This window comes from Colossoma macropomum, unplaced genomic scaffold, assembly GCF_904425465.1.
Source record: "Colossoma macropomum unplaced genomic scaffold, Colossoma_macropomum, whole genome shotgun sequence".
Classification (NCBI taxonomy): Eukaryota; Metazoa; Chordata; class Actinopteri; order Characiformes; family Serrasalmidae; genus Colossoma; species Colossoma macropomum.
In genome coordinates, this window is record NW_023494796.1 from 1,099,551 (window position 1) to 1,118,473 (window position 18,923).

At 40.3% G+C, this 18,923-nt stretch overlaps 1 protein-coding gene across 1 annotated transcript in view; it reads left to right on the forward strand.

Annotated features, from left to right (window-relative positions):
* LOC118816958 (zeta-sarcoglycan) overlaps positions 1-18,923 on the forward strand; it is a 323,041-nt gene that overhangs the window by 178,640 nt on the left and 125,478 nt on the right. Inside the window, exon 2 of the mRNA XM_036583569.1 lies at positions 15,597-15,791. Within this exon, the coding sequence (XP_036439462.1) occupies positions 15,597-15,791 (195 nt within the window). The remainder of the gene's footprint in view (positions 1-15,596; positions 15,792-18,923) is intronic.

An 18,923-nucleotide genomic window follows, 5' to 3' on the forward strand; every position in this document is an offset into this window, starting at 1 on the left:
ACTAGTGTCTTTTGCATTAGCATTTCTTTTTTTAGCGCCCTTCTTGCTTCGTCCCTAAACAGGCTCTGAAATAACAGCCTAATTAGCTTCCCCAGGTAGCAGGAGGGGAACACTCGGCGCTGTCTGGCTCCTCGTCAACACACACGCTGTGCCGAGAGCTCAGATGAAGCAGCATGCAAGAGTGGCTTCGGGGAAGAGATGTGCAAGAAGTCAATAAAACCAGCGCCTCTGGCACAGACACTTCACAAAAGAAAAGAAAGGCGGATTCCTAATGAACGGTGCTGAGGGGCCGACTTTCAAGGTGTTAGCGCAGAGATTGGTTGATACAGTCCTGGAGGGCCACTGCACTCCATAGTCGGTGTTTTCTCTACTCCAGGACTGGCCTGGAATTACTCAAACTTGCGGGAGAGTCTTCGACTGTCGAGACCTGGAGGGGATTCTTCTAGTCAGTGTAAACTTATGTCAGTTTGCTGTGATTTTACACATGTCCGGTGCAAATACCCACTTCAGGTTTACTCAAACATGTCCCTTGACTTTATTCTTTATAATATGAACATAAAAGTATATGTTCATAAGCATAAACAACAAAATATTAGTACTTTCTTGCAAAGCCACTGTCAGCAATTGTGGCTTTGAGAAGTCTACAGTAAGAAGTAATCAGCTTTTTTGCATCAATATAGTTCAGTTTTGCTCCATTTTCTTGGCAAACCATCTTTAACTCCTCAAGGTTGCGAGGCTTCCTCTGATGGACAATTTTAAAATCCTCCTTTATTTTAAATGGGACTCAAGTCAGGAGATTGGCTGGTCTTGAGTTATTCTGGCCATATGTTATGGGTCATGGTTTTGTTGAAATATCTATCTTTAGCACTTTCTTGGCTATTAAGATTAAACTGGCCTCTAACATCTCCTGGTACATCCCACCTTTCATATTTCTTTAGGTGATATGTGATGCTCCAGTATCCTTTGCAGCTCCTTATCACAATACTCCCACCTTCATGCTTCACTGTGAGTGTTCTTGTGACCATACATTTACATTTGCAGCATTTAGCAGCTTCTCTTATCCAGAATGACTTACAATTTCTCCTCAATTTAGATACGTCCAGTTCCATCCCACTATTTATGTTATTTATATACTCCCCTCAATGGTATGATACCACCAGCTCTAGTGGGGCAAAAGCTAGCACAGGCTTCCCCCGTGACCCGTGAGGCATGACCGCATCTTTTCGAACTTCCAGAAATGCAACATCGTTGGACGGCTTGGAGGAAAGTGCGAACCACCAGTTATGTTACATCAGCTGACAGATGCTTGTGCTGGCTAGCATTGTGCTGGGTGAAGGGGGGGGGCTATCCTAATTATGCTTTCTTGGATGGCTATAGCACAATTTGATCATTTTTTACACAGTTAGGTGAAGGTATTGTTAGGAGTCTTGCCCAAGGTCTCTTATTGGTATAGCATACCAATATTGCTTGCCCAGGTGGGGGATCGAACTAAAGCATGGTGTGGTGTGGGCGGAGGTGCTACCCACTTCCTGACCTGAGTTCATTGTTCCCAAACTGTTCTGATTTGCCTAAATGCTCATGTGCAAATTTAAGACGTATAGTTCGTTTTTAGCAGATGAGCTTTGCGTTTGGTGTAGGAACATTGATTATTGAGGTGCAGTTCATTGCTTATTGTTCTCTGTCCAACTGATGTACAGGTCATCCTGCATCTCTTTTCGAGTGACTGCTGGCTTTCTGGCTTAGTCTGAGAGTAGTCTTGCACGGCACACCTGTCCGGAGATGATTAGCTGTGGTTCCATGAACCTTTCACTTGCATATCATTGAACGAGTTGTCCTGACTGGGATGTTGAAGGTCTTTGCAATGGCTCTGTTGCTGTTTCCATTCAAGTGTTTAATAATACTGTTCGTGAGAACATCAGGAAGCTCTTTCACCTTCACTTCTTGTTGGATTGAGTCTGCGCTTCTGTTTTAAGATGAGGGTGCTGAACTATTTGGCAGCATATATCCTATTTTTCTGTTGTTGTTATTTGAATTGTTTGGATATTTTACATCAAGGGTGGTAAACTGTGATCCTGGATGACTGGTGTTCAGCATAGTTAGTGATTTGGCAATTAACCTGGCAATTAACTACGGAGTAGAATCAGGTTCCTTTAAGTAGGAAATTCACCGGACTGTGCTGGACTCCAGCCCTAGAGGACTTGCTAGATTGTGGCAACACAGATATGCACAAATGACTGACACAGTAACTTGATGCACACCTTGCTCTCTTGCCTCTCTCTTGCTGGACAAACCCAAGCGTCGGCTAATCAGATTATTGATATATGACATGGAGCCTGTTTGTGTCACTTCAATATCTACACACACATCTAGCGGGAGGTTTTTCCTACGGTTGGGAAAGGGAGGTAAATATGTTGGCCGAAGATTTCAGTTTTTTAAAACAATATCACACCACATCAGGGCACAGAACAAGCCTAGAACACCTGCTTATGTTTTAGCAACATGCTCCCAAAGTGGCAAGTTGGCACGGGAAGCGATGCACTTCACTCTGAAAGGCAACATTAATTTACATGAATAAACAACATAAAATAAAAATACATTCTCCACCCCACAAAAAGCACACATGGGTCTTTGCGATGCTCAGAATATTTTAAAGTTCTCTCATTTTTGTGTTGTTGTTTTTAGCAGTTGCACTTAAACAATCCTGAAATCAGCCCCCTCAGCACTCCCACTGTTGTTACAGTTTACCTAGTTAGTTTTCTCCCCACTCCTTCCCGACCCAAGCCTTGTCCCCTGTTTCCCCTAGCTCTGCCCCCTTGTTATCTTGTTCACCTGTGTCTTGTTTGTAATACTAGCCAGTAATTGTTCCCAGGTGTTTCTTGTTTGCTTGGTAGTTTTGTTCTGTATCCCTGGTTTCTTGCTGCCTTTTGGTTGTTTATTTACTTTGATCTGTACAGGCAGTTCTTTGTTTTTCAGTTAAGTTTCAAGTTATCTGGGTTTTTAGTTTCACTCCTTAGGCTAGTCCTTTGTTTAGTTCCTTTGGATTCCTTTGTTCTCAGTATGAAAGTACCAATTTGCACTTGCATCCTGCTCCCTCTCTTCCCTCGTCAGATGTTAAGAGATAACAAAAACAAAGTTTTCAAAACAAGACTACTCACAGCAACTTTCATCAAATTCAAATCGTACTAAAACGTCTCTTCTTCTACATACAAACAGAAATGTGGCATAGATTGAAAGTGTAGAATCTGCACTTTCCAGACATAAACTCTGCTTGTTTTAATGAGCTGCGACTGAAAAATAATTAATGAAAAATACCACATGCTTTGCGATTGCTGGCGGGCTAAATTCTTAAGCTCCTTTCTCGTGTTTGGCAAAACGTCCTACAGATTGAGAGCAAGTCAGGTGGACATCCTTTGGGTTTCATCCATCTAAACATTCCTGTAGTCCAAATGGATATTGGAAAAATCCCAGCAGGCTGACGAAGGATTTCTGCCAGCTTAGAGAGGCTCTTTTTCTTGAGCAAAGCTATCCTCACCGCACTGCTCAGATCCACTGTAACTCAGTTTGGCCTCATAGGAAGTTGTCAGATGGGACACCTTCTGGTAGAAGTCATTCTGTTGTCCTAATTTAGAATCCCTCACATTCAGATATCCTAATCAAGTCAAAGCTGGTCTCAGATCATCAAATATGGCACTAATCAAGAATCTCACTTAAGGTTTACTGAGACTGTACTCTGTACTGCTGGAGGACAAGATGCATTTCTGCAGAAAGGTCAGCTTCCTTTGCATCTTCTTCATCAAGTCGATTTAAGGATTAAGTTTCTGACCCAAACTTAGTCAGATTAGCTGAAAGTTTTACTCTTTTGAGGAAATTTGGTTCCAATAGAGAACCCTATTTATCTTCATCTATAAATAAGCAATTAAGTTAAATAACTCAGATATGTTGATGATTTATTTTTCACCGTCGAGGCTCCAAACCTTGCCAACTGTTGCAGCTTTGTTTCTCTTCGTCTTGCGAAAGGCGGAACAGAACGGAAGGAATCGGCCGCACCTGTCTCCCCCAAGCCCTCCTTGCTAATGCATGTTTTCCCAGCTGTTGATTTCGCTGTTCGCTTCACTGCGATTTCATGTCTGAAATGTGCCACAACACACAGTCATTGAGGACGCGCAGCTGTCTCGTCCATCCCCATCATCCGCTCTCGAGTGAGGGAACGGCGCTGCGGGGGTGCGGCGGGTGTTCAGCCGCATAATATTTTAACCATCATGCTGCTCATGTGGAAAAATGCAACGCAGTTATGGGAGCCTATGCTGTGATTTACAGTAATGGTTCTCAACTCCAGTCCTGGGGAACCACCATGTGGTGTGGGCAGTTTCAAATATTCTCTGCTCCCAGCACACTAATCCAACTCAAGAAGGGTTTGGTAATTGCCTAAAGAGTTGGATCAGGTGTGTTGGGGTAAGGAATTTGACCCTAGAGTTATTTATTAGTAATCAGACTCATTTAAGGCTACAAATGTGCTTTTTGGAGAAGGACCCTGCCCAAAACTCCACCCCCTCTACATTTTCCACGCCCTATAAATTCCCCATTCTCCCTTCAGTTACCCGTGACAGCCCCAACGTACAGGCCAGTGGGTCCACAGGTCTGGAATTGATTTGTAGGGTCAACTTGGTTCTGTTGTCATTGCTGTCCCTCCTCACCGCACTTGTCTAATTTGTTTCAGTCTTGCTTCTTGACTCCAGGAAGACTGATGCTTTCTTCAACCAGGCTCGACAACTTCGTCGCTTCTTCCATCGCTTGTCAGACTCTGGCATTTCAAGCTACAAACCTCAGCCATCAAATCAGGAAGTCTATTCAATCTGGTAGACAGGTGTGCTAATTAAAAATGGAACTGGGTTGATTGGGACTGAGTTGGCATCCTTGAAGCATCCTTAACAGCACTGGCAACTTCAATAAGGACACTAGCTTTGATTGAACCTTCAAGGATATGAAGGTACTACCTTGTGTTTCCACTCACTGGCCACTTTATGAGCTCCACCTACATAATAGATCTACCATATGGGCAAACGATTACAGGCAGTGGTCACCAGCCTTCCTCCTGGTGATCTGCTTTTCTGCAGACTGAAGTTCCAACCAGTCTACCTGAATCTAATCCACCCAGTCAAGGCCTTCAATCTTAACTTCAGTCAAGTCTGTTAATTAACTGGAGCAGGTGTGGAAGATTGTGGTTGGAAGTAGACTAGGAAGGTAGATCTCCAGCACCTGGTAACCACTGCTGTAGCCCATTGATTATTTTGTAACTCTGCTTTATACTTCGTTTGGCAACCTCCAAAAGTATCTCACGTAATCTCAGAGTGTGAGACTACCATAACCTCCCAAAACCCCAAACTCCCCAACCTCACCCAAACCCCCCCACCCCCCAATTTGCATCAACAGATGAACTACAGACTCTGTACAAAAATCTGTACAAAGTAGGTGTTTCCAATAAACTGGACAGGGAGTGTAAATCCCGATCAGCTAATGAAGTCTGGAGTTGGACAAGCCAGGGTCAACAGTAGTAGAGTGGTTCCAAGTCCCAGTGCTGGCAACGCACCGCTAGCTCTAATTTTATGTTTTCCCTGAGTCAACCCATAAAGGGCTTGATAATTAGCTGAGTTGAATCAGGTGTGTTAGAGCAGGAAAAACACTGTGCTCTCAATCCCCAGCAGTGGTAATGGCCTCAGGTAGTGATCTGTCAGAGGCTCGGTTTGATCCCAGCCTGTGCTGCATGCGCAACACCTCAGTCTCTCCAGTGCAAACGGTGAGCCAGCCAGGAGGCCGATACCTGCGGCTGCGAAGTGCCGGTGCTTGTTCAGGGATGGCAGCGTTTAATTAGCTGCAAATCTTCCGCTGTCTGCCGCTCCGCATTAAATTACGTCTCTGGCTGCTATGACCTTTTTAAATGATGTATCGATTTGTTAATACAGCTTAGCATTAGCACCCGGGTGCCGCGCGTGTCGACGGCACGGAATTGAAGTAATATCGCGGCGGTATTGATTCAGAGAAAACACGGAAGACTGTGATATTTTCCAGTCCTATTTGCTTTGTGTAGGGGATTTCATCACTCCTGCTGAGTGCACATATACACACACACACACACACACACACACACACTTTTGTAATTCTAATTGAAACCTGCTTAAAGCCTTTGACTGCTTTGAGCGAAAATGTTCAGAACAGTAACATACAGTTTGATTTTAGGGGTATCAATTTGGGAAGCCCATGATCCATCAATTCTATTTCTTTCTTAAGGAGTTATGACCATATTTTATTACTTTCTAGGGAAATTTAACCCTTTATGAGGACACAAACTCCAGTTCCCCAGTCTGGAACTTACACAACTTTTGCATTAGTTTCATGGCAGTTATGGAATCTTTTATAGTAGCTACTGAATAATACATCTACAAATGAATAGCCCTGCAGTTTAACAAGATATATGGATGAAAGTATGTAGACGCCCACAGCTGTTGACTCATTGCTAACAGGTGTATGAAATCAAGCACATAGCCTTGCAATCTCCATAGGCAGTACACCGAGTTGTACTACAGAGCTTGCTGACTTTAGCACTGTCATAGGATGCCACCTTTGCTGCTTGTAAAATTTCTGCCCTGCTAAGTCTGCCCCAGTCGACTGTAAGTGCTATTATTTTGAAATGGAAGCATCTGGGAGCAACAACAGCTCAGTTACGAAGCAGTAGACCTCCAGACTCACAGAGCGGGGCTGCTGAGTGCTGAAGTGCATTAAAATGTGCCTGTTCTCTGTTGCATCACACTACAGAGTTCCACATTGCCTCTGGAAGCAACATCAGCACAAGAAATGTTTTTCAAGAGCTTCATGAAATGGGTTTTTTTTCTGCTGAGCAGCTGCACACAGGTCTAGGATCACTTTGCGCAGTGCCAAGTGTTGGCCAGAGTGGTGTAAAGCAGGCCACCACTGGACTCTGGAGCAGTGGAAATAGGTTCTCTGGAGTGATGAATCACACTTCATTATCTGGCAGTCTGTATGTGCAGTGCCAACAGTAAAGTTTGGTGGAGGAGGGATAATGGGTTGGGCTGTTTTTCAGTGAAGGGTGATGTTAATGCTATAGCATACAAAGACATTTTAGGCAGTTATATGTGTCCAACTTTGTGGTAACAGTTTGGTGAAGACCCTTTCCTGTTCTAGCATGACTGTGCACAAAGCGAGGGCCATTAAAGACATGGTTTGGTGAGTGTGGTGTGGAGGAACTCCAGTGGCCCTGACTTCAACCCCACTGAACACCTCTGGGATAAATTGGAATGGCTTTCTTGTCCAAGATCAATGCCTAACCTCACAAATGCTCTTTTGACTGAATGGGCACAAATTCCCACAAACACACTCCACAGTCTTGTGGAAAGCTTCCCAGAAGAGTGGAGGCTGTTATAGCCACTAAGGGGGGGGGACTCCATATAAATGCCCATGGCTTAAGAATGGGACGTGCAACACGCTCATGTAGGTGTGATGGTCAGATGTCCACATACTTTTGGCCATACAGTGTATTTTGCACATTTGTTTCACAGGTTTTCCTTTCAGTGGCACTTTTTTTTTCTGGGAAAAAGCCATTTTTGATGGTTGTGGCAATAAGAATTGTGATTTTTGGAATCTAACCTAATGCTCCTAGCAAGTGCAGTGGAAGAGAGAGTGTGGTGCGATTTGGGACACAGCCAGAATCCATTTCACCCTTATTAGAAGGGCCTGGGGTGCCACAAAGCTTGGTTCACCACTGCTACTGAATGTACAGCTCAGAATGACCTGCACATCGCTGGCCTCAAACCATATGTCTGAGATGGAGGAAACTTATATCTCCACAGTCCACCATGACATCCGCCTTAACTGGTGCTCATCGTGACTATAAGTTTATGTACAGTCTTTGACTTCTAGGAGAAAAACAATAGAGACAAAAAAGAGGCATTTCACTCTGGATAAATGCTGCTGTGCTAAACCTTAAGTAATTTAAGCAATAAAACAAGAGACGATCTGTTGCCTTTGAGAGAAACGCAGTCGTAAATGAAAAAGTAAAGCAAAGAACCCCAAACATTGTATCAAATGCGCTTTAAAGTGGGCAAATCCTTCCACCATAAAAGTAGTTCCTAGGGTAGCTCTTCAAACATGAAAAATGATTGAGTGGAGATACCAGTTGTGCACTGTGTACAGTTCAAGTTAGCCAAATAGAGCCATAAAACAGTCACAATAACAGGTTCAACTCGGCTTTCTTGATATTTTCCAGATGAATGTGGTTTTGTTCCGGTCAGTCTGTAAAGCTCTTCATCTTGTCTGCCAAATTGTATTCTTTTTCAGTGGTACAGACCTGTGGGGACACTCTTTTTCAGAATCTGACCAAACGGGCTGCAGGTCAAACATTATCTAATGTGTTTATTTTCTGTTATGGAATCTGCTAAAGTAGAAACTTAATAACAGTAATGTGAAGGGATGGTTACTTAGCAACCAGGGCTCAGAAAGAGTGCTACAGTTATTATGAAAAAGAATGTTTTTCAACCAATCAGATTGTCAATCATGATAGACATGTATATAACATTTTTTTTTCTTTGTAAGATGCAGAATTACAGTGATAAAAAATGCTGTTTTATTGTGTTTTTTTCAGGCCTGTCATGCTTCGTAATGTATCAAATGAAATGGGAGTGTATCTAAACCAACTCGAGGGGGATACCAAACAACTCTACGATGATAAAATTAGCCTTATTGATAGCCTGGTTCCACACAACCTCCCAAACAATGAGTGGAGTAAATGATCTGGACATGCTAACATTACTTTATCTTCCATTTACAGACTTTTCCTAGCTGGTGTGAGGCTTACGTGCTTATTTCTTTAGGCCACAATTTTAAATCACTCGAAGCCCATGTACAGTTTCCAAATGGTTATTTTCTTCAGCCATTGGCAGATTTACCTCAGTTACTGCCATATTTCACTAAACCACTGCAGATTTACCTCAGTTACTGCCATATTTCACTCAGCCACTGCAGATTTACCTCAGTTACTGCCATATTTCACTCAGCCACTGCAGATTTACCTCAGCTATTGCCGTATTTTACTCATCACTGGCAGATTTACCTCAGTTACTGCCATATTTCACTAAGCAATTGCAGATTTACCTCAGTTACTGCCATATTTCACTCAGCCACTGCAGATTTACCTCAGCTACTGCCTTATTTTACTCATCACTTGCAGATTTACCTCAGTTACTGCCATATTTTACTCATCACTGGCAGATTTACCTCAGTTACTGCCATATTTCACTCAGCCACTGCAGATTTACCTCAGTTACTGCCATATTTCACTAAGCAATTGCAGATTTACCTCAGTTACTGCCATATTTCACTCAGCCACTGCAGATTTACCTCAGCTACTGCCTTATTTTACTCATCACTTGCAGATTTACCTCAGTTACTGCCATATTTCACTCAGCCACTGCAGATTTACCTCAGCTACTGCCTTATTTTACTCATCACTTGCAGATTTACCTCAGTTACTGCCATATTTCACTCAGCCACTGCAGATTTACCTCAGCTACTGCCATATTTTACTCATCACTTGCACATTTACCTCAGTTACTGCCATATTTCACTTAGCCACTGCAGATTTACCTCAGTTACTGCCATATTTCACTTAGCCACTGCAGATTTACCTCAGTTACTGCCATATTTTACTCATCACTGGCAGATTTACCTCAGTTACTGCCAGATTTCACTCGTCGCTGGCAGATTTACCTCATTAACTGCCATATTTCACTCATCGCTAGCAGATTTACCTCAGTTACTGCCATATTTCACTCATTGCTGGCAGATTTACCTCAGTTACTGCCAGATTTCACTCATCACTGGCAGATTTACTTCAGTTAATGCCATATTTCACTCGTCGCTGGCAGATTTACCTCAGTTAATGCCATATTTCACTCATCACTGGCAGATTTACCTTAGATACTGCTATATTTCACTCATCACTGGCAGATTTACCTCAGTTACTGCTATATTTCACTCATCGCTGGCAGATTTACCTCAGTTACTGCCATATTTTTCATTTTCACACATATCACATTAACGGTTAAGAGGCAGTCAATCTAAAGTCTTTATGAGAAACAGGCAGGTAAATGCTAATCATCTGGCTGCTAAGCTAACATTAGTAGCCCAGTCACAGCCTAAACCCTTAAAATCTCAGGCTAATTACATACTATGTTGATCAGTCATGGTAGAATCACTACATACCTCACCACAGTGCTGAGACTTACCTCTTACTCTAAAGCTTCTAATCCCAATTTTCCATTCCACATTAAATGGTACAGCAGTTACATCCTGGCACCCATGAGGCATTCATGGAGATAGTTAGCTGGTTCCAAACATGAGAAAACCACTAAATGATGGTAAAAATGTTATTTTATTAAATCTATATGATTACATCTATAAAATAAACTTGATGTTTATCTGCACTCTCACTGCAGTGCTACATACATGCTGATTAACCAGGGCTGTGTCTGAATAGCTGATTAAACCTTTGTTTTTGAACTGTTTTCCTTGCCTTTGATCTGATTTGTGATCTGATAGTCAAGCAGATCCACATGCTAGTTATCTCTGCACACATAATTACACGACTCTAAAGCAGCCTACACTCTAAGGATGGTTCTTCAAGGATCTTTCAGTAAAGACAGTAGTTCTACATGGGACCATGAACACTCAAAGGCTTAAAGGGTTCTCTGCATGGTGAAATGGTTCTTCGAATTGATGAAGAATGTGTTGTATATGGTTCTACATAGAACTTTTCCAAAAAGGGATGGTACTGTGTAGAACCATTGTCTTTACTAAAGAACCCTTGATCTTTTTTAGGAGCATAGACCGATAAACACCTGCCAAAATGGAGGATCACCCATAAAACACCACATAACACTCATAAGACATAAGACAGGTTTTCATTACTTTTTAGCCACATTAGCCTCGTAGCTCCAGTACAAAACCAAAGAGCCAAACTTCAGACAACAAACATGTCTTGGCTGATCGAGTAAGTTGGGAAAACTAAAAAAGCTGCAGATTTTAGGGGTAAAAATTCTTAGTTGGGAACAGCTAACTGCCCGCCCCACCATCAAATGACATCTGGTCCCCACAAAGAGCTAAATACACGCCAGTACTAGCACACACACATACACACACTGTTTCTGTGCACTCAGCAGATGTAATCGTGTTGATTGAGGGCTCAGGTGAGGTGGCAAGGCCGTTAGTGGGGTTACTCTGGGCGAAAAGGCCCTTTTATTCTGTTTTATTTATTTATTTATTTATTTTCACATCAAGCGAAGCCCCCAGAGCAGCTTGATGGATCTTTCAGTTGTCAGATCAATTTGAGAAATGCATTGAGATGGAGGTGGAGGAGGAGGGGGGGCTCTAACAAGGCCTTGGAGGGAGAGAGAGAGAGTATTAGAGTAAAAGGTAGAAAGAAAGAGGGTGAGAAAGAGAGAGAGAGAGGGAGATGAATATCACAAGACGTGGAGATGGAGAGAGAGAAACAAGAGGAATAAATTGTGATTTAAGAGTTTGAAAAAGACACAAGCAGAAGTTACCAGAGCTGAAACTGATGAACCAACAGAGAGCGAGTGGGAGAGGAGGGCAAAGGAGAGAGAGAGAGAGAGAGAGAGAGAGGGAGGGAGAGGGAGAGAGAGAGAAATAGGAGGGGGAGAGAAATGGAGTGAAGAAAAAATAAAGAAAGAGAGTGATGCTGAGAAAAAAGGAGCTGTAGAGAGAGAGGAAAAAAAACGACAGAGAAGGGAGAGAAAAGAAAGGAAAAGCAACAGGTCAGAGGAAAGAGATAAGGACTGAGGAGAAAAGGGAAAGAAATAGAGCAAAAAAACAGAGTGAGGGGAAAAAGAAAGAGCTAGAGAAAGCAAGAGACTGAGACTAAAGGGGAAAAGTGAGAAACTGAAAAGACAGAGAGAGTGAAAGAAAAAGGAAAGAGAGAGAAAGAGAGAAATAAGAAAGAGAAGAAAAGAGGAAAGAAGAGACAGAAAGAGATAGCGAGAAACGGAATGGAAAAAAGAAAAAAGATAGAGAGAGAGAGACTGAAGGGAAAAAGACAGAAAGGAAAGGCAGAGTGAGAGATAGAGAGGGAGAGGGAGGGAGGGAGAGAGAGACAGAGGGAGGGAGAGAGAGAGGGAGGGAGAGAGAGAGAGAGAGAGAGAGAGAGAGAGTGACCTGTTGCTCCTCTGTGTTCTAAGTGACTATCAGCTCTCCCAGCTGCCCACTCACATTGATTCACTCACTATGAATATGTATGGACGGCGCTGAGCGTCAGAGGTCGGCCGGTTTACTGTGAGCACAGCGAGCCTGAGTCCTTCACTCGCTTCTGTTTGGAGATGATCTTTCAGTCTTTCATCCTTCCATCCTTCAGAGCTTCACTGCTTCCTCACCGTCACTCAGTAACTGTCTGTTCATAGTACAAGCTGGGTGTTTCTAATAAAGTGGCCAGTTAGTGGAAGTACAAGGTTGGTGTTTCTAATAAAGTGGCCAGTTGGTAAAAGCACAATGTTGATGTTTCTGATAAAGTGGCCAGTTAGTGGAAACACAGGATCGGTGTTTCTAATAAAGTGGTCATTTAGTGGAAGTACAAGGAGGGTGTTTCTAATAAAGTGGTCATTTAGTGGAAGCACAAGGAGGGTGTTTCTAATAAAGTGGCCAGTTGGTAAAAGCACAATGTTGATGTTTCTGATAAAGTGGCCAGTTAGTGGAAACACAGGATCGGTGTTTCTAATAAAGTGGTTTTTTAGTGGAAGTACAAGGAGGGTGTTTCTAATAAAGTGGTCATTTAGTGGAAGTACAGGGTGGGTTTTTTTTTATAAAGTGGTCAGTTAGTGAATATCTCCAGGCTGTTTATGGTATTCTGACAAAATTATCCCGCTCTACTTGCATCCTGTTCCAGCACATAACTTATATCTGAAAACTTTAGTCACAACATAATACATACATAAAATCAGTGCTTAATTTCTGACATTTTTCTGATTATTTTCAAACCAAAAGAGTCAAAAACAAGGTAAAATCTACAGGATTTTTATTTATTTATTTTTTTTCGTTGAGAATTAATTCATATAAAACTGCGTCATGTTTTTGTTGCTGGCCGTAACTGCAGCTTATGAGGGATCATTTTATGAATCATGTTAATTTTTAATGAAATACAGATCTAATTCAGTCACTTCAGTCTCCCTCTTAAAATGTTCCCTTTCACGTCTCATTAAACGTGACTTTTAGTAAAGGCCTCCAGTCAGTGGAGGTCCATTGTCTGGGGGTCATGGGGGGGATTATTTCGCAGATTCATTTCAGTTCATCATGTAGCCCAATAATGGACAGAGAAAAATCCGAGTGCTATTAGGAAATCATTACAGAGAAAAAGCTGAATGTTCATCATCACTGAACAAAAGCACTGATTATTCACCGACCAGTATTAATAAGATCTATAGTTATCGCTGAATGGCTTAAAGTACCAATAAACAATGAATGAATGAGTTAATGAATGAATAACTGACTGTTCTAATACTGAAGAAAAATGAGTGAATGAGTGAATTCATACTGAGCGCTCTAGTAAGAAAACTACGACTGAATGAATGAATGGATCAATGAAGGACTGCATGAATGGGCTCCAATATTGAATGTATGAATGATGAATGAATGAATGAATGAAATTGTGTATGAATGAATAAGCGATGGCTTCCATATTCAAATAATGAATGAATAAGCAATCATAAGCTCTAATACTAATGAATGTATGAATGAATGAATGAATGAATAGCCAAGGGCTCTACAGGTAAAGAATAAAATAATGAATGTTACATTCACTTAAAATGTCCAGTTTTAAGTGAATGTATGAATGAATAATAATGGAAGATGGTATGAATGAATGAATGAATAGGCTCTAATGTGAAAATAAATGAATTAATAAAAATATAGCTGTATTATTAATTAATTAATTCATTCATTCATATGAATGAATGAATGAATTAATGCAAGTCTAATTAATTTTTTAAATCATTGAACGAACACATTTGATATCTGTAATCTGAGTTATGAACAAATGAATGAATGAATGGATGAATGAATGAATGAATGAATGAATGAATAAAATTATGTATGAATGAATAAGCGATGGCTTCTGTTTTCAATTTATGAATCAATAAGCAATCAAAAGCTCTAATACTATGGAATGAATGAATGAATGAATGAATGAATGAATAATAATTAAAGATGGTATGAATGAATGGGCTGTAATGTGAAAAATAAATGAATGAATGAGATGAATAAATAATAGAACCCTAAAGATTATAAATGAATATAGAATTGATGACACTCATTTTCAATGGATGAATGAATGAATAAATAATCAAGGGCTGAAATATAAGAGTGATGAATGAACAAATGGTGTAAAGAATGAATAAATGAATAATTCAGAGCTGTAAAACTAAGCAATGAATAAAAGAATAAATGAATGAATTCATGAAAAATAACTGAGGGCTCTACAGGTTATGAATGAATGGGTAGTTGCTGGCTCCCTTATACAAAGAATGAATGAATGAATGAATGAATGAATGAATGAATCAGTTGATGGCTAATATTGAAAATGGAAGGAATAAATGAATGATGGGCTTATTTCATTCATGGAGTGACTCAGAATGAACCAGTGGTAGAGGAAAAGTGGTGATGACAGATGCTTTGATCCAGTGAGAGATTCTACTCCATTCACTTCTTTCTTTCTCTCTCTCCCACACTCTCTCCCCTTCTCTCTCTCTCTCGTTCTTTCTTTCTTTCTTTTCTCTTCTTCTCTTTTCTAACTCTCTTACTCCATCCCTCTCCTTACTTATTCTTTTTCTCATTCTCCTTTCTTTCTTTCTTTCTTTCTTTCTTTCTTTCTTTCTGTTTCTCTCCTTCTCTTTTCTCTCTGTCTTTCTCTCTCACACATTTCCATTTCTTTCTCTTCTTCTTCTTTTTCTGTCCATCTCCTCTTTTCTTCTTCTTTTTCTCTCCTTGTCTTTGTTACTCCATCCCTGCTTATTTTTTTTCTTTCTTTCTTTTCTTTCTTTCTTTCTTTCTTTCTTTCTTTCTTTCTTTCTTTCTTTTCCCCTCTCTCTTCATCTTCTCTGTCTCTCTCTGACTGCCTTGCTCTCTTTTCTCTCTCTCTTTCTCTGTTCTCTATTTTCCTAAATATTTCTGCACACCAAATTGCTGTTCATTCATTCTATCTTGGCTCCGCCCACAAACCTACTTTTTCATAGTTACTGTTGCTAAGCTGGTCAAGCTTTACCGAGTGCTGGAATCCCATTCTGAAGAGAAACTGTATCACAATACAGTGTCAAAATATCTAAATCAGGGACATGAATTAAAATTTACATATCTATAAAAAGAGTTGCCATCAAAATGTTCCCTGTCGCACTGTGACCCATACAGCAACAACGGAAAGCAACATCTTTAAATAAATAAATAAGTCCTTGTATTAAATTACATTTCTATTAATATGTCATCTCTCTCTCTCTCTCCTCTCTCTCTCTCTCTCTCTCTCTCTGTAGATGACCCAGGAGCAGTATATTTTAGCGTCTCAGCCCGGCGGTCTGCAGCGTCCAGGCTGTCCAGCCCCGTATCCTGTGGGTATTTACGGCTGGAGGAAGCGCTGCCTTTACTTCTTCATCCTCCTCCTCCTCGTCACCATGATCGTCAACCTGGCCCTCACCATCTGGATCCTCAAGGTCATGAACTTCACCGTGGTGAGTAGATATACTCCCTCATACTGTCAGCCGTCTCTGTCTCGCCCAGCCGCCTCTCTGAGATTAATCAAATTTTATATTCAATTATGATTTTGACTTCCAACGGTTATGAAAACAAGATAACCGGGACAAAAATGTATTTATGTTGGCCCAATTTATTTTTATTTCTTAGTTGCTATGTTTGTTTGGTAGTTTTCAGTTTGGTTCTTGAAGGACACAACAACACAGCTGATCTTATTTATTTTTATTTATTACTTTTATCTTATTTATTTAAACCTCGCAAGTCGTCAATCACACCAGTGTAATCAAAAATTCATGAGTCACATTGAGCATTGGCATCAATCATTCATACTGGATTAAAATCGCTCCACAATTATTACCGTCAGACTGTAAAACTACACACACTGCAGATTCATACTGGATTAAAATCGCTCCACAGTTATTACAGTCAGACTGTAAAACTACACACACTGCAGATTCATACTGGATTAAAATCGCTCCACAGTTATTACAGTCAGACTGTAAAACTACACACACTGCAGATTCATACTGGATTAAAATCGCTCCACAATTATTACTGTCAGACTATAAAACCACACACTGCAGATTCACACTGCTTTGTCAGTATTTCTTTCTGTTATAGCATCATCTGTAAAACCCCTCGGCTCTGTTAGGGCTTGTAAACGCACAACAATGTGGAGTCTTCAATGGAAGTTTCTCTCAAAGACGATGCAGTGAACTATGAACATATTACAATCGGGAATAGTGTTTGACTGTAATGTGGCCGCTACATGACGTCCCAGTGGTTCTGTTGTTATGTTACTAATAGATGAATTAATAATGCCTGTTAGTGCACAAAAACTCTACAAATGCACAAAATTCCCTGAAGCACAGAGATGGACAGTTTTTCACATTGTGTAGGTGTTTACTTTGAATAGCTGCCTGTTCTGAAAAAAAAAGGCTTTGCCAGAAAACACGAGTAAATGATTCACAAAGCACCACTGGCCCAGTCGTGATGACTCTCTCTACTCCCTCAAACCACAACAATAATAAAAAAAAAGCCTTATGTAGGCCAGGCCACTTCAGCCTCACTACAGATACAGATCCATTATTCACACGCCAGATAATGGCTTTGACTGAGAGAGATTATGCATATTATGAGGATTTTCGCATGTGTTCATCATCATATCTGGCTTTTCTGGAATGCAGCACGTTTGTCATTCACTTTATTACTTCTAACATTCTTTCTACTGCAATTTGTAGCAGTAACATTTTGTCTGAAGGGGACCTACATAGAGGCACAGGGACTATAAGACATGCATAAGCACTGGATAACATATAATAAGTAATCCTTGAATATTCACGAACAGCTTATTTCAGTCCTCACAAGTTAATATACAATGTTATATGCAGTAAATGACATTATGTTGGTTTGCCATGGCTGTGGTTGCTAAGGTGTTGCTAGTCCATTGCTATAGTATCCCAGGTGGTTGCTAAGGTTTTGCTAGTCCATTTTCGAATGTACTTTCCTGTATAATTTGAGGTTATCATTCATAGAACTGACATATTGGCATCCTCAATGATGGTTTACATATTGCTTCATAAAGTATCTAGCCATGGTAATAGTAGTAGTAGTGTTATTGTTGTTGTTGTTGATGATGTTATTAAATAATAATTAATATTCCACGTTTATTAGGGGTCCAAGCACTGATGTGCACTCAAGTTCTGATAACATTATTATTATTATTATTATTATTATTACTATTATTATTATTATTATTATTATTATTATTATTATTATTATTTGTAGTAGTAGTAGTAGTAGTAATAGTAAAACAATAGTTAATATTGCAATATTACTAGAGATTCATTCAGTGCTGATAACTTATTATTATTATTATTATTAGTAGTAGTAGTAGTAGTAGAAGTAGTAGTAGTAGGAGGAGGAGGAGGAGGAGTAATAGTAATTCCAATATTACTAGGGGTCCAAGCACTGCTATATTGTTACCATAATAATAATAATAATAATAATGATAATAATAATAATAATAATAATTTTATTATTATTATTATTATTATTATTATTATTAATATTATTAGTATTATTATTATTAGTTCAAACTGTGAAAATCCCAGATCTCTTGTAAGTATTATTTAAATTATTATTAGAGGTCCAAGCCCCAAATCTGCTGTAATATTCCCCATCTGCTGCCATGGCGACCACAGCCTGATAAACCTGTCAGGGATTCCATTTTTATCCATTTTCCTCCATTTCCTCCAAAAATGCTCCTCTTCCAGCTCAATTTGCGCTGTCGGTCAGCCGCACTCTGCCGCTGATATCCCACAGGCCCCTGGGGCCAGACGGGAATATGTATGCAAATGAGAATGTCATGTGACCCAGCTTACGTTCTGTTTAGGTAAAGCAGACACAGAGAAATTCAATTCAGAGAGAGAGAGAGAGAGAGAGAGAGAGAGAGAGAGAGAGAGACTGAGAGAGTGAGTGAGGGGATAATTTCCTCTCGGCTGCAGGTTCCCAGGGCAGCTACTTTTTGTGCTTCAGTTAAATCCAGTCAGGCGGATTCATTTCGGCGTGAGAAGCAAAGGACTGTTCCACAGATATTAGACAAATCTCTCTGCACAGTGACAAATGTCAGAGACATAGCGGCGGAGAAGTGAAGCGAACGCAGATCTACCTGGTAATTCCAGCCGGATAAAGAATCCCTCGTTCAGAAAATTCCTATGAGAGTTCCAGGTTATGGCACTTTTGCAGTGTTGCTTGCTGAAGCAATTCCATTCGGTTCAGTTTATTCATATGAGATTTTCTACAACAGACATTTAGCACATTTACAAGCAAACCAATGGATGAATATTAGCAATAATAACTAAGATTGTATGTCTAACTAAGATATAATCATGTAAACAGCATGGATCACTTGTCATGGTCCTAATATGAAAACACTGTCTAACTACAGTAGTACTGAGGATACTATGTTTAACAATAGGAGTACTAAGATAATCCTATGAAGTACAAAGATACCACTATGTTAGTACTTCATAGTGTTATCTTAGTATTTCACAGCAGTGTCTTAGTACTTCATAGTGCTATTTTAGTACTTCATAGGGTTATCTTAG